Source organism: Suricata suricatta, chromosome 7, assembly GCF_006229205.1.
Source record: "Suricata suricatta isolate VVHF042 chromosome 7, meerkat_22Aug2017_6uvM2_HiC, whole genome shotgun sequence".
Lineage (NCBI taxonomy): Eukaryota > Metazoa > Chordata > Mammalia > Carnivora > Herpestidae > Suricata > Suricata suricatta.
The window spans coordinates 74,788,712-74,811,117 of NC_043706.1; the positions used below are offsets into that span (position 1 = coordinate 74,788,712).

Genomic DNA, 22,406 nt, shown 5'->3' on the forward strand with positions numbered 1-22,406 from the left:
TCTTCCCTACTCCCTGTCTCTTTCCGTCTCATCTTTGCCTGCCCTTTCCTCCCATTCTCAGGAGACAGACTCATGCACAGGACCCATCCCTGGTCCTTGACCTCTTCCTTGATCCTTACTCATCAGTGACATCCCTGTAATCACTTAGGAGTTCCTGCTCATGGTCAATTCTGAACACAACTACAAAGTAATAGAAGTCTTGCTGCTTTGTCTTATCCTTTTATAATTCTGCCTGATATCCCTGTCTTCCTGGTGACCAGGGTCCAGGACCCATGCAGAGAGACCTAGTGGTCTGTTTGACTTATCTTGTGGTGTTACTGGTCAACTGTGTTACCTCAGTCAGATGTATCATTTTGTTTGGTTGGTTTTTGGTTTTGTTTTTTGTTTCTCTCTCTCTCTCTCTCTCTCTCTCTCTTTCTGTGTGTGTGTGTGTGTGTGTGTGTGTGTGTGTGTGTGTGTGTGTGTGTTTGGGTTTTTTAGATGCATAATCATTTAAAAGGAAGGTGCCTGGGATACTGTGTTTTAGTCCCAAGGAGAGAATCTCAAATGGGAGAATTTCAGCCAGCATTCTGGCTGAGACAAATGATCGAGAATTTTTTGATAGAATAACACCTCAAATACATACTCATTGTACCTTTTCCTCTCAGGAATTTTTTACAGATAGACTTTTAAAAATGTCCAGCCTTGGGGCTCCTGGGTGACTCAGTCCATCGAGTGTCCGACTTCAGCTCGATCATGATCACCCAGTTCAGGGGTTCAAGCCCCATAATGGGCTCTGTGCTGACAGCTCAGAGCCTGGAGCCTGCTTCAGATTCTGTGTCTCCCTCTCTCCCTGCCACTCACCTGCTTGCTCTCTCTCTCTCTCTCTCAAAAATAAATAAAATATTTTAAAAAAATTTTAATGTCCAGCCTCTATGCTTGCCTCTCTTTCTCCTTGCTACTTATATATCTGAGATCGTAATCTTTTCTCTAGAGGGCTCATATCAGGGCTTTCAAATTGACTGTCCCACAAGACATAATGATCATTCTCTCGGCCCAGCATCTTCTCTTCCCCACATCTCTCACACCCACCTGAACAATCCTAGCCACCCCTGTGCTTTCGGCACCACTGACCACTGATGACCCTCAAGCCTGCGCCTCCAGGCTGGAATTCTTTCCTTAGCCTCATATCACTGTACATGATGCCTCTCAGACACGTTCACCTGGTACACCTTAGACACTTCAACTCAGAAGGCCCTAGAGTGAACATCACTCCCACTCTGCTACCATGCAAACATTTTCCATTGCCCAATTGTTGATAGAATCATCCACCAACCACCAACAAAACAAAACAAAACAAACAAAAAAACAGGGCCACACCCACAATTACTTCTTCATTTCCTCCCAATTCCTCCCAAATCTGTCCCTTTCTCTTACCCTCACTGCCAGTAGACCAAGACATCTCTTGCCAAGACAATTGCAAAGACCCCCAACTTGTGATCCTGTGTCCAGTCTCTCTTTCTCAAATCACCTTTTGCTTGCTGACAGAATGATTTTTCCAAAGTGCAAAGCTGACCAAATTCTTTCCTGAATAGTAGCTCCTCCACTTAAGTGTTCCTAAGGCCAGAAAAGTGCAGGGGCTCCCAGCCGGTTTGGGAGGGTCAAGATCTGGAAAGCCCCACCTTCAGCCCAAACTTTTTTTTTCAATCCCACTTTTGCAATTTTGCATTCTATGTATAATGTACCAGTCTTTGTTTTAAATTTAAAATAACATTTTCCCAAATCTTCAAACAAAATTGATTCTGTAGAGAAGTGCAGGTTTGGGGCACCTGGGTGGCTCAGTCAGTTAGGCGTCAGACTCTTGACTTCGGCTCACATCATGGTCTCCCAGTTTGTGAGATTGAGCCCAGCCTTAGGCTCTGTGCTGACAGCATGGAGCCTACTTGGGATACTCTCTCTCCCTCTCTTTGTCCCTCCCCTGCTCCCACATGTGCTCTCTCTCTCTCTCTCAAAGTAGATAAATAAACATTAAAAAAAAAAAAGAAGGTGCATATTTATCCTGTGGCTTCAGGAATCTTCAGGCCCTCCAGTTTGAGAAACTAGGATGCTAGCTAGAATGCACATTTCTCTACATATTATACAAGGACCTTCTTGACAAGTGTCTGTCTCTGCAACTCCAGCCTTCCATCCATCTCTTGGCAATAAAGTCACATTGAACTTTTTGCAATTCTGTGATCATCATACTGGTTCCCATCTCAGGATGTTTCTTATGCTATTTTCCTCAAACCAAACAGAGCCCCTCCTCCATCTTTCTACTTAACTTCTAGACCCAACTCAAGTATCACCTGGCCTGTGGAGCTCTCCATGACAAAACTTACCAGGCTGAATCAACCATCCCTCTGTCTGTGCCACCAAAGTCCACATCTCTCCCATAGCATGTGTCTCATTAGATTGTCATTCTTCATTTGTCTCTCTTCCTCACTGGACTATGGATTGCGTCAGAGCAAGGTCTGTGTCTAATTCATCTTGACTTTCCCAGGACTAGCACCATGCCTGGCACATGCTCAGATAAGAAGTCAATATGACCAAGACATTTCATCCTAGTGCTCTCCAGGATTGATCTGACTGATCTGAATGACCATAAGGATGGTCCCTTCCCTTCTGTCAATTAGATGATCCCAGATGGACAAGGACATTCTGGTCAAGGCTTTCCTCTTCTGCTGAATCCTCCCCCGAGCTCTCAAGACCCGACACATAGTAGATTCTCAATGAATATCTACTAAATGTCTGGATGAACTAATGATCAGCACTACTGTTCTCTCAAATTAAGCTGCATTATAGTTTCTCAATCTTATCTCCAGAAATCATTCAGAGAATCCTGGTATCTCTGAATCTCCATGATGTAACAATGTGCCAGCACCTATGAGACACTAAAAAAAATGTGTAATAAATGAATAAATGGACAAATGAAGTAATTTCTTCATGAGTTTTTCTTAAAAAGTATATACACTCATTTTCATTTTTCATCCTGATACTTGGTACATTTACCGATCTGTTAAGAACTAGTTTTTCACTTAGAAATAGAATCTTGACAAATTGGTGAAACTGAAACATTTTTAGAAAACCTTATCTGTGACCAGTGTGATTGTTATTTAGATTCAGGCTCCTTTAGGAGTAGAGTTTTGAGTGGCTTTGATCTCTTCCATAGCTAATGTAATGCATAAAACCATAATCTTCCGTGTAGGACTAGGTTCCCTGGTGGTCTAGTGGCTAGGATTTGGTGCTTTCAGTGTAGGACTATCTGCTTTTAAAATATAAATCCTCAATAAATGTGGCACTACTCTTAAGCATTTGGATATAATTATATAAAATTTTACTAATATAGAAAGCTTGGGACCTCACCTAGCCCACTGTGAAGGCTCAGTGAGTACTTCACTCATCATTTATTCATTCCCATCTACACTTGAATGTGAAGTGTAAGAGCCAATTCCTCTGGAGTATCAGAGCAATGCCCAATTTTAGTTGAGAACAACAATGCCCTTTCCTTAGCCACCATTCAATTATAACCTAGTTGCCAGAGACTAATAAAATGCACTTCTATTTGGCTAGATATAAGCCAAGTGGATAAAAATTTCAGGATGGGAAAGATTTTGTTTCAAAACTTAAAGCAGTGTTCTCTAATTTTTTTTCTTATTTTACACACTTCTACCAGTAAAAAGTACCTGACCAAACATCCTCAATATATGCATAATTATTTACTTATAAATTCTATATATTTATTACCATACTCATGTGTATGTACTTTTATAAATACTCATTGGTGGGAAATAAAATAACAAATAGCAGTAGAAATTTTCTTTCCTCATTCCAAATATATATATATTCCAACTATATATATATATTTAACTAGACCACCCAGGCTAGGGCACCTGGGTGGCTCAGTAGGTTAAGTATCTGACTCCTGATCCAGGCTCAGGTCATGATCTCACAGTTCCTGGGTTTGAGTCCTGCTTGGAATTCTCTCTCTCTCCGTCTCTCTCAAAATAAATAAATAAACTTTAGAAAAAATAATAACTAGGTCATTGGCTGAAGATGCACAGCTTGTTCTAGAAGCCTTGGTAGAAACAAGGTTTTCCAGGATAAGTTCACTGAGTGCATGGGACCCCCACTCACCCATTGACCCACTCCCTTCAATTAATCCTGTCAAAGTGATTGGCTTTAAACTCTTAAGGGACACCTGGATGACTCAGTCAGTTAAGCATCAGACTCTGGCTAAGGTCATAATCTCATGTTTCTTGAGTTCGAGTCCTGCATTGGGCTCTGTGCTGACAGCTCAGAGCCTGGAGTCTGCTTTGGATTCTGTCTCTCCTCTTTCTCTGCCCCTCCCCTGCTCACATTCTTTCTCTGTCTCTCTCTCAGCCTCTCTCTGTCCCTCTCTCTCTTAAAATTAAACTCTTAAGGAAAAAATTAGAATCCAGACATAAAATGATGATTTGAAAGGCTTTATTTCCAGAGGAACCAGCTTTTTATGATTACGCTAAATGCTATATTATACTCCAAATGAAAAGAACTAGACTTCCAATTTTTCTGTAAAGAGAAAGGCAACAAAGCCACAGCACGTCCTTGAAACCTGCCAAAGTCATATAGTAAGGAAAAAGAGGGTTTTGTCTCACAAGGCCATAAACGTTGAAAAAATTAATTTTTCATTCCAGGAAATCAGCTGTCATCAACACGCACTTCGCAAAATGTTTAAGATTTGTGATAATAACAAGTACTGCAGTGGCACTCCGTGTGGTTCTCCACTTTGGTATTTCCCATTACGGTGGCCTAAAGAGAAAGGGGGGGAAAGTGGATGGGTAGTTGGATGGGTGGATGGACAAAACTGGAAAATGTTAAATAAAATTGTCTGTAGTCATCTGTGCTAAAAAGATGCTTGCTACATTTGTACATTCTCCATTTCAGCTAATATTTCATTCTAAAAGATGATGTTTGCACTGTGTGTGTACGCTATACTCTCTTCCAACCTACCCATCCTCACCTCCGCAGCTCTTCTTTCATTCTGAATAAATCCAGCCTATCCCCACAGGTCACTCTTTGATTAAAAGGGAGAGGCCCCTGTACAAATGCCCAGCGAAGGTGGGTCAGTGGACACCTCTGACATTAAGCCCCATGGCTGTGTTCTGGGGACATTTCCCTGGCTGGACGGTCAGAAAGCTGCTGGGGCCCTTTAAGTTCTCACCTTGGTAAAGGCTTTGGCCACACAGCATGTGGCTTCTGAGGTGATGTTCTTTGGGACCAACATTGTCTTCTTGGACCTTGCTGGAGTGGGATACGCCCTGGAGAAGCAGCAGCCCATGCACTGATAAACTGGGGCACCCAACTTGGAGAAGTATCTGTTTTCCTTTAGCTTGCATTCCGGGCATCCTGTCACCAAAAAGGTAAAGAGCAAAATAATCCAAGGATGATTCAAAAAGAAACGGAGGAACGCCTGGCTGCATGCGACTCTTGATCTCGGGACCGAAAGGCCAAGCCCCACACTGGGCATAGAGTTTGCTTTAAAAATATTTTTAATAAAATTTAAAAAAAGAAACTGAATTTTTCCTTATTATGGGATATTAAATATTCTTTTTGTATTGTAAATAAAAAGCAAATAATAAATGCTGTTTGACTATTAATCTTTACGCATGTAATCTATTTATATTGATTACAATTATTTTCATGGGAAACAATTTTTGCAGATATGTGTAGGCAATCTCAAGAGCAGCAGGCTCTCATATAAACATTAAAAAAAGAGTAATAGCTCCTCTTTCTTCAGCCACAGATTCTCTATCCCAACGCTAATGGCATGCCTATAGGGAGCACAAAATTTGACAGATGAAAACACCACGTTCATCTGAAAGGAGAATTTTGCCCAGAGGCAAACTACCTTCTCCTTTAGAATCTGCTATTGTTTTTCTCCCCATGAAACTCCAAATATTGACAGAGAAAAATATGTCAGAATTAAGGAAGCTCTGTGAGTGTAGTGAGCCTGATAGTAGATGGAGCACCAGTGCTCGAGAACTGGGATTAAAATATTACCACTTGTCTAAAAAAAGTCATAACCAAGAGTAGGTCACAGTTTTGTAGCATACGGACTTATATCAGCTACTATATAAGATCTTTCAAACAATACAGCAAAATAAATGTACTGAACAAAATGGTTTTGTTTTTCTCACTTGTTAACTGATGTGAAAATTCATCAACAAAACCAACGTTGAAATCTTCTCAAATCTTCTGGGAGAAATGTAAAGAAAAGAGGACAGAAAAACCAACCGAACCAAACAAAACTGAACTAACTGAATAAGGAGCATTTTCTGCTTATGAAACTCAGGTAAAGACTAACATGGAATCTATTTCAGATGAAAATGTACATGCTGCTATTTAAATGGACATGTTAGATAAATTTCACTATACATTTTCTGAACCTAATTTAACTTCATGTTTACAATATAAAAGTGCCTAAGTAAGTATCCAGCAACAAAGATTTATCACATTTGAAAAAGAAATAGAAATGCAGTTAATGGAGTTATTGATGTATGTCTAGAAATGTGTGTTTTCCTTATTGCTGCAAGTCTGTCTGGTCACATACCCTGCATTGTAAACTCTCCATCAGGAAAAGAATGGAGAATATGCAGAAACACAAAGAGTATGGCTAGAATGACAGCTGCATATTTTCTGTAATAATCCATGACTCTCCTGCAAAACAGAAAAGGAAAAAAAGTTACTCTAAATTGGCTTACAGTCATAACAACAACTAGTAATTTTAACATTTCTACTAATAATAGTCATCAGTGTCTTCACCCCTCTGTACAGCTTCCAACACACTCTGGAGCCAGTTAAAGAGAAAACAAACAATTTTTCCTGAGGAAAAAGCTAAGGAACCGAATCTTTCCATTTCTCATATTAACAAATAGAATTGGGTTTGGTGCTAATAAAAAAAAATTCTCTTTTTAAATATATCATTCTGTTAAGTCTCAGTGTCCTCATTTATAAGACATGAAACTTAAACTAGAGAATAACTAAGAAGATAGGTAGACAAATAATAGATGATAGATAGATAAGCTCATATAAAATAAATAAGCTTAAATACCATATATATATATATTGTACAAGCAGTTGAGTTCTTCCTTTCCATTCCTATATTCTCAGGTGGGAGAATAGAAGAAAAAGACAATGTCTGTCCTGCTTTTTATCCACTGGTGGTAAATGAGCTCTAAGGCTCATTCTGTGCAACAGAAAATGCTAGCCTAGCAATGTGGCAAGAGTAGACAGCAGAAAATATTTATCAAAGTTTTCCTAAATGAACTTCTTGCCTTATTTATACATGTAGATACAGCTTTACCTAAGCATTTTCAGTGCATAGGATCAGACTAGCCAAAGCCAGCCTCATGACTGACCATATCCAGCATTGACACCACTGCACCTGGGAATGGGAAGACAAGGAATTGGACTGTATCCCCACATGTCCTTGAAAATTTTCATGTAAGATAAAATGGGCAGGTTTATTCTTATTTTTTAAGTGAAAGTGTTATGGATTGTCTATGTTCAAACCAAGATGAACAGAGCATCAATTACCAATAAAAAGACAATTTAGAATATTTGAAAAAGAATTAAAACCAACTTTACAGAATCTGTTTTAGAAAATGGGGGAGGAATAGTTCCCAACTCATTCTATGAAACCAGGATTATGCTGACACAAAAATCAAACAAATTCAGAAAGAAGGAAAGAAAGAAAAGAAAGAATGAATGAATGAATGAATGAATGAATGAAAGACTAGTATACATCATGAAATTAGATGCAAAATCTTAAACAAAATAATAGCAAATTAAACCCAGCAATGTATAAAAAGATTTATACATGACCAACAGGGAATAATATGCAAGCCTGGCTCAATATTTGAAAGTCATTTAATATAATCTACCGTATCAACAGGATAAAGAAGAAAAAAATCACATGATATATCAGTCAACACAGAAAAGCATTTGACAGCATTCAATATGTTTTCATAATAAAAAGTTTCAGAAAACAAAATGGTTTTCTCAACTTGATAAAGAGCATTTATTAAAAAACCTGCAGCTAACATCATACTTAATGGTGAAAATGTAATGTTTCCTCTCTAAGATCAGCAACATGTCAAGGATGTCCACTTTCACCTCTGTTATTCAATACAGTACTGAAAGTTCTAGCCAATGTAATATGGCAAGAAAAAGAAATTAAAGGCACACAAATTGAAAGGGAAGAAATACATCCTTATATGTAGATGACATGATCATCTATGTTTTAAAAAAAGGAACTTACAAAAAGTTCCTGGAACTAAGAGTGAGTTCAACAAGATTGCGTGACATAAGGTCAATACACAGAATGAAGTGCCTTTCTTCATACTGAAAAGAATAACGTAGAAACAAATTTAAAACACAACACCATTTACAATTGCTCCAAAGAAAAGAAGTTACTTAACTATAAATCTACCAAAATATATACAAGACTTGTATGCTGAAAATTACAAAACACTGATGAAATAAATCAAAGAAGACCTAAATAAATGGAAAGACATATCATGTTAATGAATTGGAAGACTCAACATGATAAAGTGTCAATTATTTCCAAACTGATTTCTTTGTGAAATTAAATGTCTACCAAATCTCAGTACAGCTTTTATAGACATAGAAAAGACTATTATTATTGAAAGGCAAAAGATATAAAATAGCTAAAACGACTTTAGAAAGCAAATGGGAAAAATCACTGTTCCCAATGTTAAGACTTAGTATATAGTTACAGTAATCAAAACTGTGTGATATGGGCAGAGAGATAGATACATAGACCAATAAAACAAAATAGAGAACCCAGAAATAGACCTACACAAATATGGTCAGCTGCCTTTTGACAAAGATGCCAAAACAATTTAACAAAGAAATTCAATCTTTTCAACAATGGCTGCCTTGTCAATTGGATCCATAGGCCAAAACAAAAAAAATTAATGTAAACTTCATACCTTGTATGAAAACTATTGAAATGAATCAAAGACAAATGTAAAATGTGAAACTATAAAAAATTTTGGAAAAAATAGAAAAAATTGGGGGATCAAGGGCTAAGTTAAGAGTTTTAAGAGTTCACAACAAAAACATGACCCATGAAAGAAAAATTGATAAATTGGACGTCATCCGAACTATGGTTAATCCTTTGTTTAAAAGATACAAATACTGGGGCACCTGAATGGCTTAGTCAGTTAAGCATCCAACTCTTGATTTCAGTCATAGTTCTTGGGACTGAGTCCCACATCAGGACAGTGAGGAGCCAGTTGGGATTCTATCTTTCCCTCTCTCTCTGCCCCTACCCGTTCACTCATTCTCTCCCTCTCTCTAAATAAATAAACTTTAAAAAAAGAAGGTATAAATACAAGATACAGACTTGAAGAAAATATTTGCAAGCCACGTATCAACAAAGGGCTAGTATCTAGAATATATAATAAACTCTCAAAACTCGACCCCCAAAAATTTCCCAAAATCTCCAATTATAAAATGGATTGCAGCAGAAAGGATATATAGATGGCAAATAAGGACATGGAAAGTATTCAACATCATTAGCCATCAGTAACATGCAAATTAAAACTGCAGTGAAATATTATACACCTACCAGAATAGCTAAAATAAAACATAATGATAATACCAAATGCTGGCATGGATGCAGAGAAACAGGATAATTCAAGCATTGCTGGTAGGAATACAAAATGGAAAATCATTTATAAGTTTCTTATGAAACTTACCATATAACCCAGCATTTGTACTCAGGCATTTACCACAAAGAAAGAGAAATTATGTTCATTTAAAACCTAAATATGAAGGTTCAGAACAGTTTTATTTATAATAGCCAAAAACTGGAAACAACTCAAATACCTTCAACAAATAAATGGTTATACAACGATGGTACATCCACACCAACAAATACTATGTAGCAGCTTAAAGGAGCACATTATTGATATAGATACATGTGTTATATGGATGAACCTCACTGATGTTGTGTTGAGTGAAGGTTGATACTGTATGTTTCTGTTTATATAACACTCTTGGAAATAGCAAAATTAGAGAAATGCAGAATAAACTAAGAGTTTTAAGGAGTTAGTATTCAGGAGAGAGTGGAAGGGGGAGAAGTGTGACCATAAAGAGGCAGCACAAGTGAGTTGTGTGGTAATGAAACAGTTCTGTGTCTTGATTGTGATAGTTGTCACACTAATCTAGGATGGGATTAAATTGCATGGAACTACACACACACACACACACACACACTCACACAATACGAGTGAAATCTAAATAAGCTCTGTGGCTTGTACCAATATCAGTTCCCTGGTTTTCACATTGTTCTAGGGTTAGACACAGTATTGTCTTTGGGACAAACTGGCTAAAGTATACCCAGGACTTCTCTGTACATATTTTTACGACTTCTTCTAAGTCTACAATTCTTCAAAACAAAAAGTTTTTTTTTAAAAAAGGTATTCTAAAATAAAGCTTAAAATTGCATGAGTTAATATTTATGATTATTTTTCATGTAGACTGACATAATGAGACCATATTTTTGCCAAAGTTTTATATCAACCTCTACATCTTTTAAGAAAAACTTGTCAGACAGCAGATCTAACAGTTTATAATATAGAAAAACAAACTGCATAAATATAGGTGAGGCTAAAACAAAGGGAAGCTATTATATCTACCTGATGTATATACTTATACATAATTAATTATGGGTTTTATTTGGCTTATTCCATAATTAGCACTAGCTAAATATTGTTCTAAATTGGTGGTTCTCAAAGTGTGGTCTTGGGACTCTATAAACACATTTCAGTGGTTTTGTGAAGTGAAAATGATTTTCATATTAATACTGAGACACCACTCACTGCCTCACTACTCTCAGCCTCCCATGGGTGTTCAAAGAAATTTTCTAGAAGCTGTATCACATGTACAATTGCAACAGATTGATGAAAGGTGCACATGAAAATCTAGCTATATTTTATTAGGTCAGTCTTCTAAAAAATTATGAAAACATTTTAATGCCACTTTTCTCATTGATTTTTTTGTTTTGGAAGTGGTCATTTTTAAAAAATTTTTTAACATTTATTCATTTTTGAGATACAGAGAGAGATAGAGTGCAAGCAGGATGGGGGCAGAGAAAGAAGGAGACAGAATCCAGAGCAGGCTCCAGGCTCTGGGCTGTCAGCACAGAGCCCAACATGGGGCTTGAACCCGTCAACTATGAGATCATGACCTGGGCTGAAGTTGGAGCCTTAACTGATTGAGCCACTCAGATGCCCCTGGAAGTTGGCATTTTTTAAAGTAAATATACATTTATGTTAACATGTGATAGGTTCATTGTGGTTGTTCTCAAATGAATAAAGGGCTCCCGGGTGACTCAGCTGGTTAAGCAACCGACTCTTGATTTGGGCTCAGACCATGATAATTACAGTTAGTGAGTTTGAGCCTCACGTCATGCTCCAGTTCTGACAGCGTCTGGCCTGCTTGGGATTCTCTCTCCCTCTCCCTGCCCCTGCCCTGCTTGTGCGTGCACACTCTCACTCTCTCTCAAAATAAATAAGTAAACTTTATTCTTTTAAAAAAACTTTGAATGTTTCTGTGTGTGTGTGTGTGTGTGTGTGTGTGTGTGAGAGAGAGAGAGAGAGAGAGAGAGAGAGAGAGTGTGTGCACAAGTGGGGGAATGGCAGAGAGTGAGGGAGACAGAGGATCCCAGGTGGGTTCTGTGCTGACAGCAGAGAACCCTATGAAAGACTCATAGTCATGAACAATGAGATCATGACTTCATGAGCTGAAGTCAGATGCCTAACTGACTGAGCCACCCAGGTGCCCCTAAATAAATAACCTTTAAAATAAATTTAAAAAAATAAAATGAATAAATATATTAAAACTTTTTCTAACATAGTTTCTAAATCAGTAAATATTGACAAATATAACTTCATTAAAAATTCTTTGAATTCTTCAACAATTTTTAGGAACATAAACAGTTTTTGAGACCCAAAACTCTGAGAACCACTGCTTAAGTGATACATAAAGCCGCAAGAAAATTTTCAGAATTGAAACTAGTTTCCTTTTTTAAACTAGTATATCATTTTTGTGCTTTGATATTGCAACTCATATATTATGAAAATTCAGCATTATGCAGTGAACAATTATATCAGAATTAATTCAGAGAGAAACATTTATAATAAGATTGCAGAATGTGAGAGCATGAAGTCAATGCACATTTTAGCATTTGCTTTAAGATAAGGTGAAGACTGAAAAGGCAGGAAGGACCAAAGTCACCCTCAAAGTCACCATTGCTGTAGCTTTCAGTAACAGAAGTGACTTTATTTTGAAAAGAAATGAGATTAGTCAAGCAGAAAAGGATTAACCTCCAAATCTTGAAAACATTTTAATAAATGGTTTTATCATTCTCATCACCTTTAGGTCTTTCTGTTTTGGAATTTGGAAGAAAAATATTAAGAATCAAGACAGGAAAAATAATTACATTTGGCTGAGATATGCTATTTTGCAAAATATGCTCAAACTAAATCAGATTTCCTAACCTCAGCCTCTTCTGGCATTCCAGAAGAGTACCGTGCACACATCACAGACTGTACATCTAACACCACCGTGCATCTCCAGTGTCCACTCGACATGCTCTTACCTCCTGCCCCCTGCCACATCAGAATGTCAGTCCAAGAGAATGTGTGTTTTCTCAACTTGGCCCATAATGCTCTCTCCTCTTTCTCAGTCCGTATCCACCTCAGGCCTTTAAGGATCTGCCCAGCTATCAGCTTCCCCGTGAAGGTTTTACCCAACCCTGAAGCCAGAATACATAATTGTCTTCACTGCATCCACCTATAACTTTGCTCAGAATACTTAGATGAAGTTCCACAATCTGCCCTGAACTCTAGCTGGTTACATACGTGTTTGTCTCTCCATTTCTGTGAAAACTTCTTAAGGGTAGAAACTATGCCCCTCTGATCTGCCACCACTCCAGCATAGAGCCATATACAGACTAGATGCAAGTAGGTTACACTGGGACTCTAGCACCATAATAATAACATAACCCAAAGTTGCTAATGTAGACTTCTCATTAAGGAACAAGATAACTCTTAAATGAGGACCTAGAGTAAATGTTTCATGAAATAAAATAATTTCAAATAATAAATCCATGGGAGGCTGTGCATTCTCACTTAGTTCTACGATTTGTAGCTGGCTAATATGTGAATCTATAAGTGGTAAATATGCCACAGATAGAAGCCATCTTTTTTTAAGTTTATTTATTTTGAGAGTGAGAGAGCACAAAGGGGAGATGGGCAGAGATGGAGGGGGAGAGAGAATCCCCAGCAGACTCCCCTCTGCCAGCACAGAGCCTGATGCAGGGCTCAAATTCACTAACTTCGAGATCATGTCCTGAGCCAAAATCAAGAGTCAGATACTCAACCAACTGAGTCACCCAGGTGTCCCTGGCTAGAAGCCATCTTATGCTAAGATACAAAAGTCATAAAAATTCAAAAGAAATCCTTTATAAGAGGCATACCTGAGAGCTTCAAGGTATAAACTGGGTGTCTCTTAGTTTATATCAAACTATATGCGTGCACAAATTTGGATTCATGATAAGACTGTGGGGAAAACATAGCATTCTTAAAAGTATAAAAGAATATTATTGCTATAATTTACTATCATTATTTAATGTTTTTCACATTACTCATTGTGATTATATATAATACATTAAAGGATTCATGAAACAGGTACATGCTCTCCAGTATACCAGACAAGCTAGCTCTCTAGACCAAGCATCCTACACACACACACACACACACACACACACACACACACACATGCCCTGTCTATCAAATGAGATACAAAATAGACATACCACTTTTTGATGTGGAAATGGCACATGTACTCTCATACTGCAAAGGCAATTTAGTCTAAGAGATATTTTTATGGCTTTCTTTGGAAATACAACCTGCTAGCACAAGAAAACTTAGGGGCAATGAATAACCAGGGGACTCTGTTTGCCTTCTCTGCTCTGTTTTTATCACAGAAAAAAACCCTTATAAAGTAAGGTGACTGTCTGTCCTATTATGGAAAGACTTCCAAGGCAAATTAAATGTTTTTATATACAAATATATGAGTAGATGAGCATGTCTACGTGTATGTACCTGTCTGTTCACATATGTATAATACACATACGTACACACATATATGTACATGTACATACATGTAAGAGTTTGCACCAGGAAAACTACAAGTGCCTGGTACAAGGTGACATCCTGCTCTTCACTTGCAAAGATGCTGCCGCTGCTCCGCCCTCTGCCAGAGAGTAGTTTTCAGTTTTTCTAGTGGTGGTGATGGCTGGGTGAGTCATCCATACCCCGACATGGGGAAGCCCATCTGACTCATAGCATGCTTTCGAGATGACTGGCTAGAATTAGAGGCACAGTTCTTTGTAAACCAAACAGTAGAAATCTAACTGACTTCTAGAGGGTTAACCTAAGGCTTCATCTCAGGAGCCCTATCTAACCCAGCTAACTTCCCAGGAACGGACAAGCAGGCTGCCTTCAACAGAACAGTAACTAATGAAAGGGAACCCTGAAAATAAAGCCTTTAACCCCTAGCACTTTGCCTGGCATGAGGGGGTTTTTCAATGATGTTTATTAAACAGAGGATAGGCCTGTAAGTTTTAGCATCTTGCCTGGTGCAAAGGAGACGGCCATAGTTTACCTTGATGAAAGATTGGAAGGAGGAAAGTCATGAGGGAAAGTAGAAGTTTTGGAATCCATCCTCCAACAACTTCCACAGAGCAGGACACAGAGCAGGCGGACATCCGTCTCCTGGTGAGGGACCACCTTTATCTCCGGATGGACAAATTTTAAAAGCCTGAGGTCAGTAGTAAGGACACTCAGCTTGGAGTGACCCTACCAAGTACTTTTTCTTCCCTCACGTGCTCTACTTGCAGTAAATGAGTTTCTACCTTGTTCTTGTAGCATGTTCTGCACCGCGGGTCCAGCATGAGTGTCTTTCATGATCCCACACTCCAGCAGAGTCTCAGTGAACCTCCAGCTTCCCAGTTCTTCCATGTAGACATTCAACCATTGTTCCCAGACACCACAATGACCTTCAGACCCATTAACACCTTCACTGATAGTTGTTCAAAGGTGGTGATGTGGATGGCTGAGCAATCGGGGGAGCGTGCAGAGACTGCTCCATGCTCCGCCAATCTGTTCACAATCATCTCATCCAATCTTAGATACATATAATTAATGTTTTCTCTATCTTATTTTTTTATGTTTTTTATTTATTTTTGAGAGATAGAGAGAGACAGTGTGAGCAGGGCAGGGTCAGAGAGAGAAAGAGATACAGAATCTGAAGCAGGCTCCAGGCTCTGAGCAAGCTGTCAGGACAGAGCCCCAAGCAGAGCTCGAACCACAAACCATGAGATCATGACCTAAGCAGAAGCTGGATGCTCAACCAACTGAGCCACCCAGGCGCCCCTTCTCTATCTTATAAAAAGATGAGTTTGGGATAAATTGATGAGAGCTCAATGTTGTTAAGTGCCACATTTAAGGTCCAAATTGAGCCCTTGAAAGACTGAATAAGCCCCTGCTACCTGTCAGGCACAATGCCAAGTATAGATGACACAAACAGGAAGAAATCTCCTGCTATCTGACCAAGATACAAAGGCCAGTCACCATGAGAGGAAAGAAGGCTGGAATGAGAGCATCTGTGGACATTTGCTGGGCTGAGGACATGAGAAGGGAGAGATGACAAGCAAATGAGAATGAAGAGCATCCACTTGGCAAGAAGAGAATCACTACAGCAGCAAACACATATGTTCATATGTGTTCATATGTTCCTGGTATCTGTCCAGGAACTTCATGGATTCAGTGGTCCTCAAAATTCACAAGGCAGCTAGAGGTGGCCATGCCTCAAAGTGCCCCAGGATCCAGAGGCAAACAAGGCCAAGCAAAGCCACACAGCTTGCTGGCAATATTTGGGATTTCTGTGTCTCAGTCACTTAACAGTGCTCTGTGCCTATTTTGACTGGGCTGCTGACACGCCGTCCCTACTGAGGAAGACCCAGAAACTTCAGGGACATGTCAGGCACAGCCTTGGCCCCAAGGGCAAGCACCAGATGCACCCCAGGAGGCTGGGTAACACTGGTGGCATCACCACAGGATCAACTTCCACAAATATCACCAAGGTGATTTTGGAAACTTTCTATGAGACATTATCACTTAACAAGGGACAAGAACCTAGGCCCAACTTTCAACCTTGATAAACCATGGATCTTGGTCAGTGAGCAGACATGGGTAAATGCTGCCAAAAACAAGACTGGAGCTGTTCCTATCATTGATGTGATGAGATTGGGCTACTACAATGTTTGGGGAAAGGAAAACCTCCCAGAACAGCCTGTGGTCATGAAGGCCAAGTTCTTCAGTAAAAAAGCTGAAGCCAAGATGAGGGGTGGGGGGAGTGGCCTGCAGTGAGGCCTGGTAACTTGAAGCCACCATGTGGAGGGAGGTTCATTGAATGCTAACAAGTGCTTTTAAAAAATAGTGTTTTGTGCCTTCACAAACGTTTTAAAGGGAGCCAACTTGTTTTCCAGAAGAAATGAAGAGGAAAAAAATGGAACACAAGGGTCTCGTGGACAAGAGAAATATACAGCCCAACTTGTACAACAATGCTTTACCAAACACAGGTATTTCCATATAGAAACACTGAACAAAAGATGACCTTAAAATATTCATTCTAAAAATAAAGGGAAAAAGTAAGCAGCAATTAGAAGAAAACTGAGGGGCTCAAGGATTTATAAAAATGATTTCAATCCCTTTATGACAATTCTTGTAAGTCATATTTTGAGAAGTTTCTTTTCTTTTTTTCTCTTTTCCTCTTTTTTTATTTTTTCATTTTTGAGAGAAAGAGAGCGAGTGAGTGAGCATGGGAGAGGAGGGGTGTGGGGGCAGGGTGGGTAGAGAGGAAGATGGAGCTTGTGGGATCTGGGATAGTGACCTGAGCCAAAAATCAAGAGGTGGATGCCCAGCCAACTGAGCCATCCAGGTGCCTCAGAAAGTTTCTTTTCTTAACTAAATAAATTTAAGGGGCATATAATAAGATGCATACTTTCTACTTTATTTTTTAAAGGCACTTTACAATGTTAACTTAATTATGTAATTAAAATCTTGGTTTCTCCATTACCCTCTGGTTTTCCTAGAACATCTGTTTTTTTTAAAATTGCCTGCATACTAGATAAATAAGAAATTTTGATAGGACAAACTCTATGCACCATAAAATATTGTTTCAAATGAGGATTTCAAATGTTTGTTGTTTTAAAAAAACCCAATTTTTAAGATTAATGTTATTGTAGTAATAAAACACTGGATAGCACCAATTTATCACTAAGAAAAGTAGAATAGCCAATGGCTAGAAAAGTTTTATACAGAGCACGATTATAGTCATATAATAATGTTTCTTATAACTTTTAAAATTTGTGCGTTGTATTTTGTTATGTTTATCTGAACTATTTTTATGCAGAGTTTTGACACACCAACTATAATTCCCATTTTAAAGCACTAAAGCATTAAAACATATTTCATTTGCTTTGAAATTTTTCAATAATAGAATAGACAGGCCAGGATTATTGATTTCTCTTCCCCGGCACCTTACTTCACAAGGATTTTTTTTCTGTGATAAAAACAGAAGAACTTCAAAGAGAAACTCATTTGTGGTTCATGACCCTTAGTTTTCAATGCTGTGGCAGGTTATGCTTCTGGAACACGGCAACGAAGCTCTCTCTCAGCCTACGTTCCTTCTGCAGAATGACCTTGCCGCTTCCACATCCAAACATGGTGCATCTATTTTGGTGCCCCATTTGATGTTGGTGGGCCCCCTTACTATTTAACCAACAGAATATGGCAGGAGCAACACTGGGCCAGTTGTGATGCATTCCTGCCCTGCCCTGGCAGTTCCTGCTTCCTGTCTCTTAGAGGACAGTTGCTGCTACTCTGAGCCCACCGTACAGTAAGAAGCCAAGCCACATGGAGAGAGAAAAGAAGGCCAAGAAGTAAGAAATGAAGCAGCCATGCTGGAGGATGAGTCCAGAGGAGCCTACAGATGATTCTAGCCCCGGGCACTATCTGATCACAAATACAGGAGAAAGCCAAGTTCAGAACTGCCCAGGTGAGCCTAGGCCACCTACAGCACCATGACAGAATAACAGCTTGTCATTTTACCCACTAAGGTTTTGGGCAGTTTGATGCACAGTGATAGATAACTGGAATTATCTATCGCTCTCTTATAACAAAAATTTTTCCTCCAGAGTCTGAAATATAGGACGTCAATCTTGCCTTTCTGCTTTCTCCTCTTTCTACTTTCTTTTTACTTTTCCTCTGTGGGAGTTTATTTATATAACACATATCCAGTTATTCTATTTGGGAAATGTAGCAATGTGTGAAAAAATGTTGGAGTTAGCGTTCTACACAGTATCTGAAATACTGGCTTTGGTAATAATAACTATACTTTAAAAATAATGCCTACAGTTAATGGAGCACTTGTGTGTGACAGATGTTCCTTTGGGCACCTTGAACACACAAATATATTCAATACTCATGACAATCCTGTGAAGTATTATTCTCATTTTAACAGATAAAGAAATTCTTGAAGCAAAGCAACCCATACAAAGTCATAAAATTTTTTGCTAGTGGAGCCAAGATTTTAGAACATCTCTTTATAACTCCAAACTCAAAACTCTGAACCACATTTCACTATACTGCCTGCAAATCTTTATATTTTACAATGAAGTTCTTAAATGATTTTTTCAGATGGTACGTCCCTAAATAAGATGCTGCCATTTTTTGTTTAGATCAGCATTATGTTGTGCCAGCTTAAATATAAGTTGCCAATGTAATTTTTTATTTTACATATTTATCTGACTTCACCTTCTTCAGAACAGCTTTCAGAAAGCCATTTCATTTAGATCAAGAGGCATTTTATACCTGATCAAGTTATGAGGACTAGGGTCTGACTGTGAGAGAAAGGGGGAAACTGGCTTTCACGTGCATTCCCTTGTTTGACTCTTTTTACCCCTCTGTGGGGAAAGCATTATTACGGTACCGATTTCATAGACTAGAAAATTGCACTTCAGAAAATTAAAAGGATCTGCCAAAGTCACTTGGACATGATCTGATCTTAAGATCATGCTTTTCTGCCTGTACAACCTCTGTAGCCCAGAAGTACATGGTTAATCCATTACCGCCTTTAGAACACTGATTTACACATAGATCATACTGTTACAAAAGTCTTTCATATTTTTTCCCAAAGTTTATTTATGTTTGTGAGAGACAGCATAAATAAGGGAGGAGCAGACAGAGAGAGGGAGAGAGAGAATCCCAAGCAAGCTCTGCACTGTCAGCATGAAGCCCGATGCAGGGCTCCGACCTGCCAACCATGGGATCATGACCTGAGCCAAAATCAAAAGTCAGACTCAACCGACTAAGCCACCCAGGTGCCTTGTCTTTTCTATTTTGGCTCCCAATACTGCCCTTTATTCCACTCTCAGTTCAGCCTAAGCCCCATCGAAACCCTCCCTTTCTCTTAGACCCCAGAGAATTAAGGATGGTAGAGCATATTTATAACATTTTATCTCTGAATCTGATGAATGAAGGAATGGCAAGATTACTTTGTGCGACATTACAATACGTAATACTGAAATGTTATACACCAAACTGGAATTTACAAGGATTACAAATTGAAACAAACTACCCTAGGATTCAGTCTGTAAAAACAGAAGTTTGGTGCAGTGGGTTGTACTGTTCTCAATGGAAGTCTTGATTCCTCTACACTTTCTCTTTGTGAAAGTCAGATTATCTTGATCTATTTTTGAACAAGATGCACATTAACCTTCTAATTTTGCCATTCCTATTTCCAACCTATCACTTTGAGTTTTCACGTAAATTTGAGTCTCATATTTATAAGAAATGTACATGAAACCGAGAATCTGTTCTGGAACATAATCAGTTGCTTTTCTAACATTGTTCGCATGCTACCCTTTTCAGCAGGAAATGGTAAGAACTATGACTCAAAATTTCAAAAACTCTATGGCTGCAAAAAAAAAAAAAAAAAAGAAAGAAAGAAACTTAAACCAAAACCAAAGTTGAAATGAAAGCACATAAAATTTTCATAAATGGTAACTGTTCTTATCTCTTTAAAATAATTCAAGACTATATAGCAACATATTAGAATGTGATTTGGGTGACCAATAGTTTGAATAATTGATTTGGTATTAAGTCAAGTAATTTATTTAAAAGGCATCTTCAGAAAATTAAAAAAGATTCCTTTGTTCTAATATAAAATATCTTATTTTTGAGTGGGGAAAGAATTGGAAGCTCTTAGGAAATGAAAGTTCCTATGAAGATTAAATGGCACTTCCACATTCCCAAGGGACCCATAATTCTTCCATGTGCCCAAATCCTATTCCTCCACAAACAAGAGAGCACTTTTATTTTCCAGTCTCAATTCCTCAGTAAGCTGCCATTTCAACTAGTGCTCATGTAAATATCACTAAGGTTAGCAGAAGTTCCCAGAAACTCTCACTGGAACAAACCAACTAGATTGGCTTAAGAGATTTAGAATTACAAAGTCATCAGTAATAGTTGGAGAAATAGCACTGACTCTTATTTTTGTAGCATTTTATGAAAGAAGAAAATGGAAACAATGTTGTCCAAAAATTGTCAGTGTTGGTACATTCAAGTCTACAGGAGAACATGAATTCAAAAGGTATCAGAAGCTATGGTGCTTCAGCTAAAGAGGTGAGCTAGCTGCTTTATCACTGGCTACCTTGAAGATACAGTTATGCATCATTTAAAAACTGATGGTAAAACAATATCAGCAAGTTACATAATGTCTATTCTTCTTCTACTGGACTCCTGTAAGCCACTCAAACAAATGTCTTTCAAATGACATCCAGTATTTCTTGAGGAAAATTTTTAGATACTGACAGGCATTTGCACATCTCAGCAGGAGGTATTTGGTTTCTGGTGTCTGTTAGATAACATCTTGGCCTGTGATCACAGACCACAGTTTTGCAGACTTCCTCCCAATTCAATCATGAGTGTTGAAAAGAGAATGTGTAAATGTCTATCTCTTTCCTCACTAAGGCTTCTGGATAGCTGGCCTATATTATCAAATATTTTACTCCTCACTCAATTAAAATCCCAAGAATTGTTTCATTCGTATTACCTTCCTCCGGACTTTTTGCAGGATGTGTTCAGAGCAGTTGGCTGTGGATCTGAAGAGGGATTTTGGCTTTGCCTTGTGATTTCTCAGTAACTACAGTTAATAAAGTCCTCCCTTGTCTTTTATACCAGCAGAGTAATAAAAACTGCATGTGCCCACCTGCATCTAAGCCCAGGGATCAACAGTAAATTCCACCCAATGATTGTATGGTCCTTCGTGTAATTACCATGACATCAGTTTGATCTTATCTTGTTTCAACCCTCAGATCATTTTTTGTTTTGAGCCATTTTCAGGCGGTGGTGACTGCAAGGTCAGCCTATGAAAATAGGGTACACTGTCACTTTCTATGTAATTTTATCAAGACTTATACACAACATCCTGAAAGCTGACACTTTCCTATAAACAAGACTCTATGAGTATTGCATTTAATTAGCTAAGTACCTGATGTTTACTTAAAACAGGAGAGGAACTGTAAATTTCAGATAAAGACACAGAACATTTCCAGGCTTACATTATTCTATTAGGAAATAGAAAAATGAAACCCATGCCTATTTAGAGTTTTCTAACATTAACTATGTATTTGGATTTGATCAGTATATACAGAGAAAGTATGAGGCTGTTCTGAGAAGGACTGATTGGTTTTTTTTATTTTTTTAATGTTTACTTATTTTTTTTCATAATATTTTATTGTCAAATTGTTTTCCATATAACACCCAGTGCTCTTCCCCTTAAGTGCCCTCCACCATCACCACCATCTCTTTTCCCCCCTCCCCCTTCCCCTTCAACTCTCAGTTCATTTTCAGCACTCAATAGTCTCTCAAGTTCTGCATCCCTCTCTCTCCCCCACTCTCTCCCTCCTCCGCTCCCCCTGGTTCTCCATTAGGTCTCTCCTGCTTTCCTGCTAGACCTATGTATGAGTGCAAACATATGGTTTCTGTCCTTCTCTGCCTGGCTTACTTCGCTCAGCATGACACCCTCAAGGTCCATCCACTTTCCTACAAAAGGGCATATGTCATTCCCTCTCATTGCCATGCAGTACTCCATTGTGAATATATACCACATCTTCTTGATCCATTTGTCTGATTGGTTTTTAATATTGTGCCTTCTTTGTCTTTTCACTTTGATAAAGCTCTGTTTCT

At 38.5% G+C, this 22,406-nt stretch overlaps 1 protein-coding gene across 1 annotated transcript; it reads right to left on the reverse strand.

Annotated features, from left to right (window-relative positions):
- Window positions 1-4,728: 4,728 nt before the first annotated feature.
- CGA (glycoprotein hormones, alpha polypeptide) lies at window positions 4,729-21,362 on the reverse strand. The gene is made up of 4 exons (XM_029944971.1): window positions 21,271-21,362; window positions 6,608-6,714; window positions 5,219-5,403; window positions 4,729-4,806 (listed from the first exon to the last, which is right to left on the reverse strand). Exons 2-4 carry the CDS (start codon window positions 6,705-6,707, stop codon window positions 4,729-4,731), a joined length of 363 nt encoding a protein of 120 aa, XP_029800831.1. The 5' UTR covers window positions 6,708-6,714; window positions 21,271-21,362.
- Window positions 21,363-22,406: the final 1,044 nt, after the last annotated feature.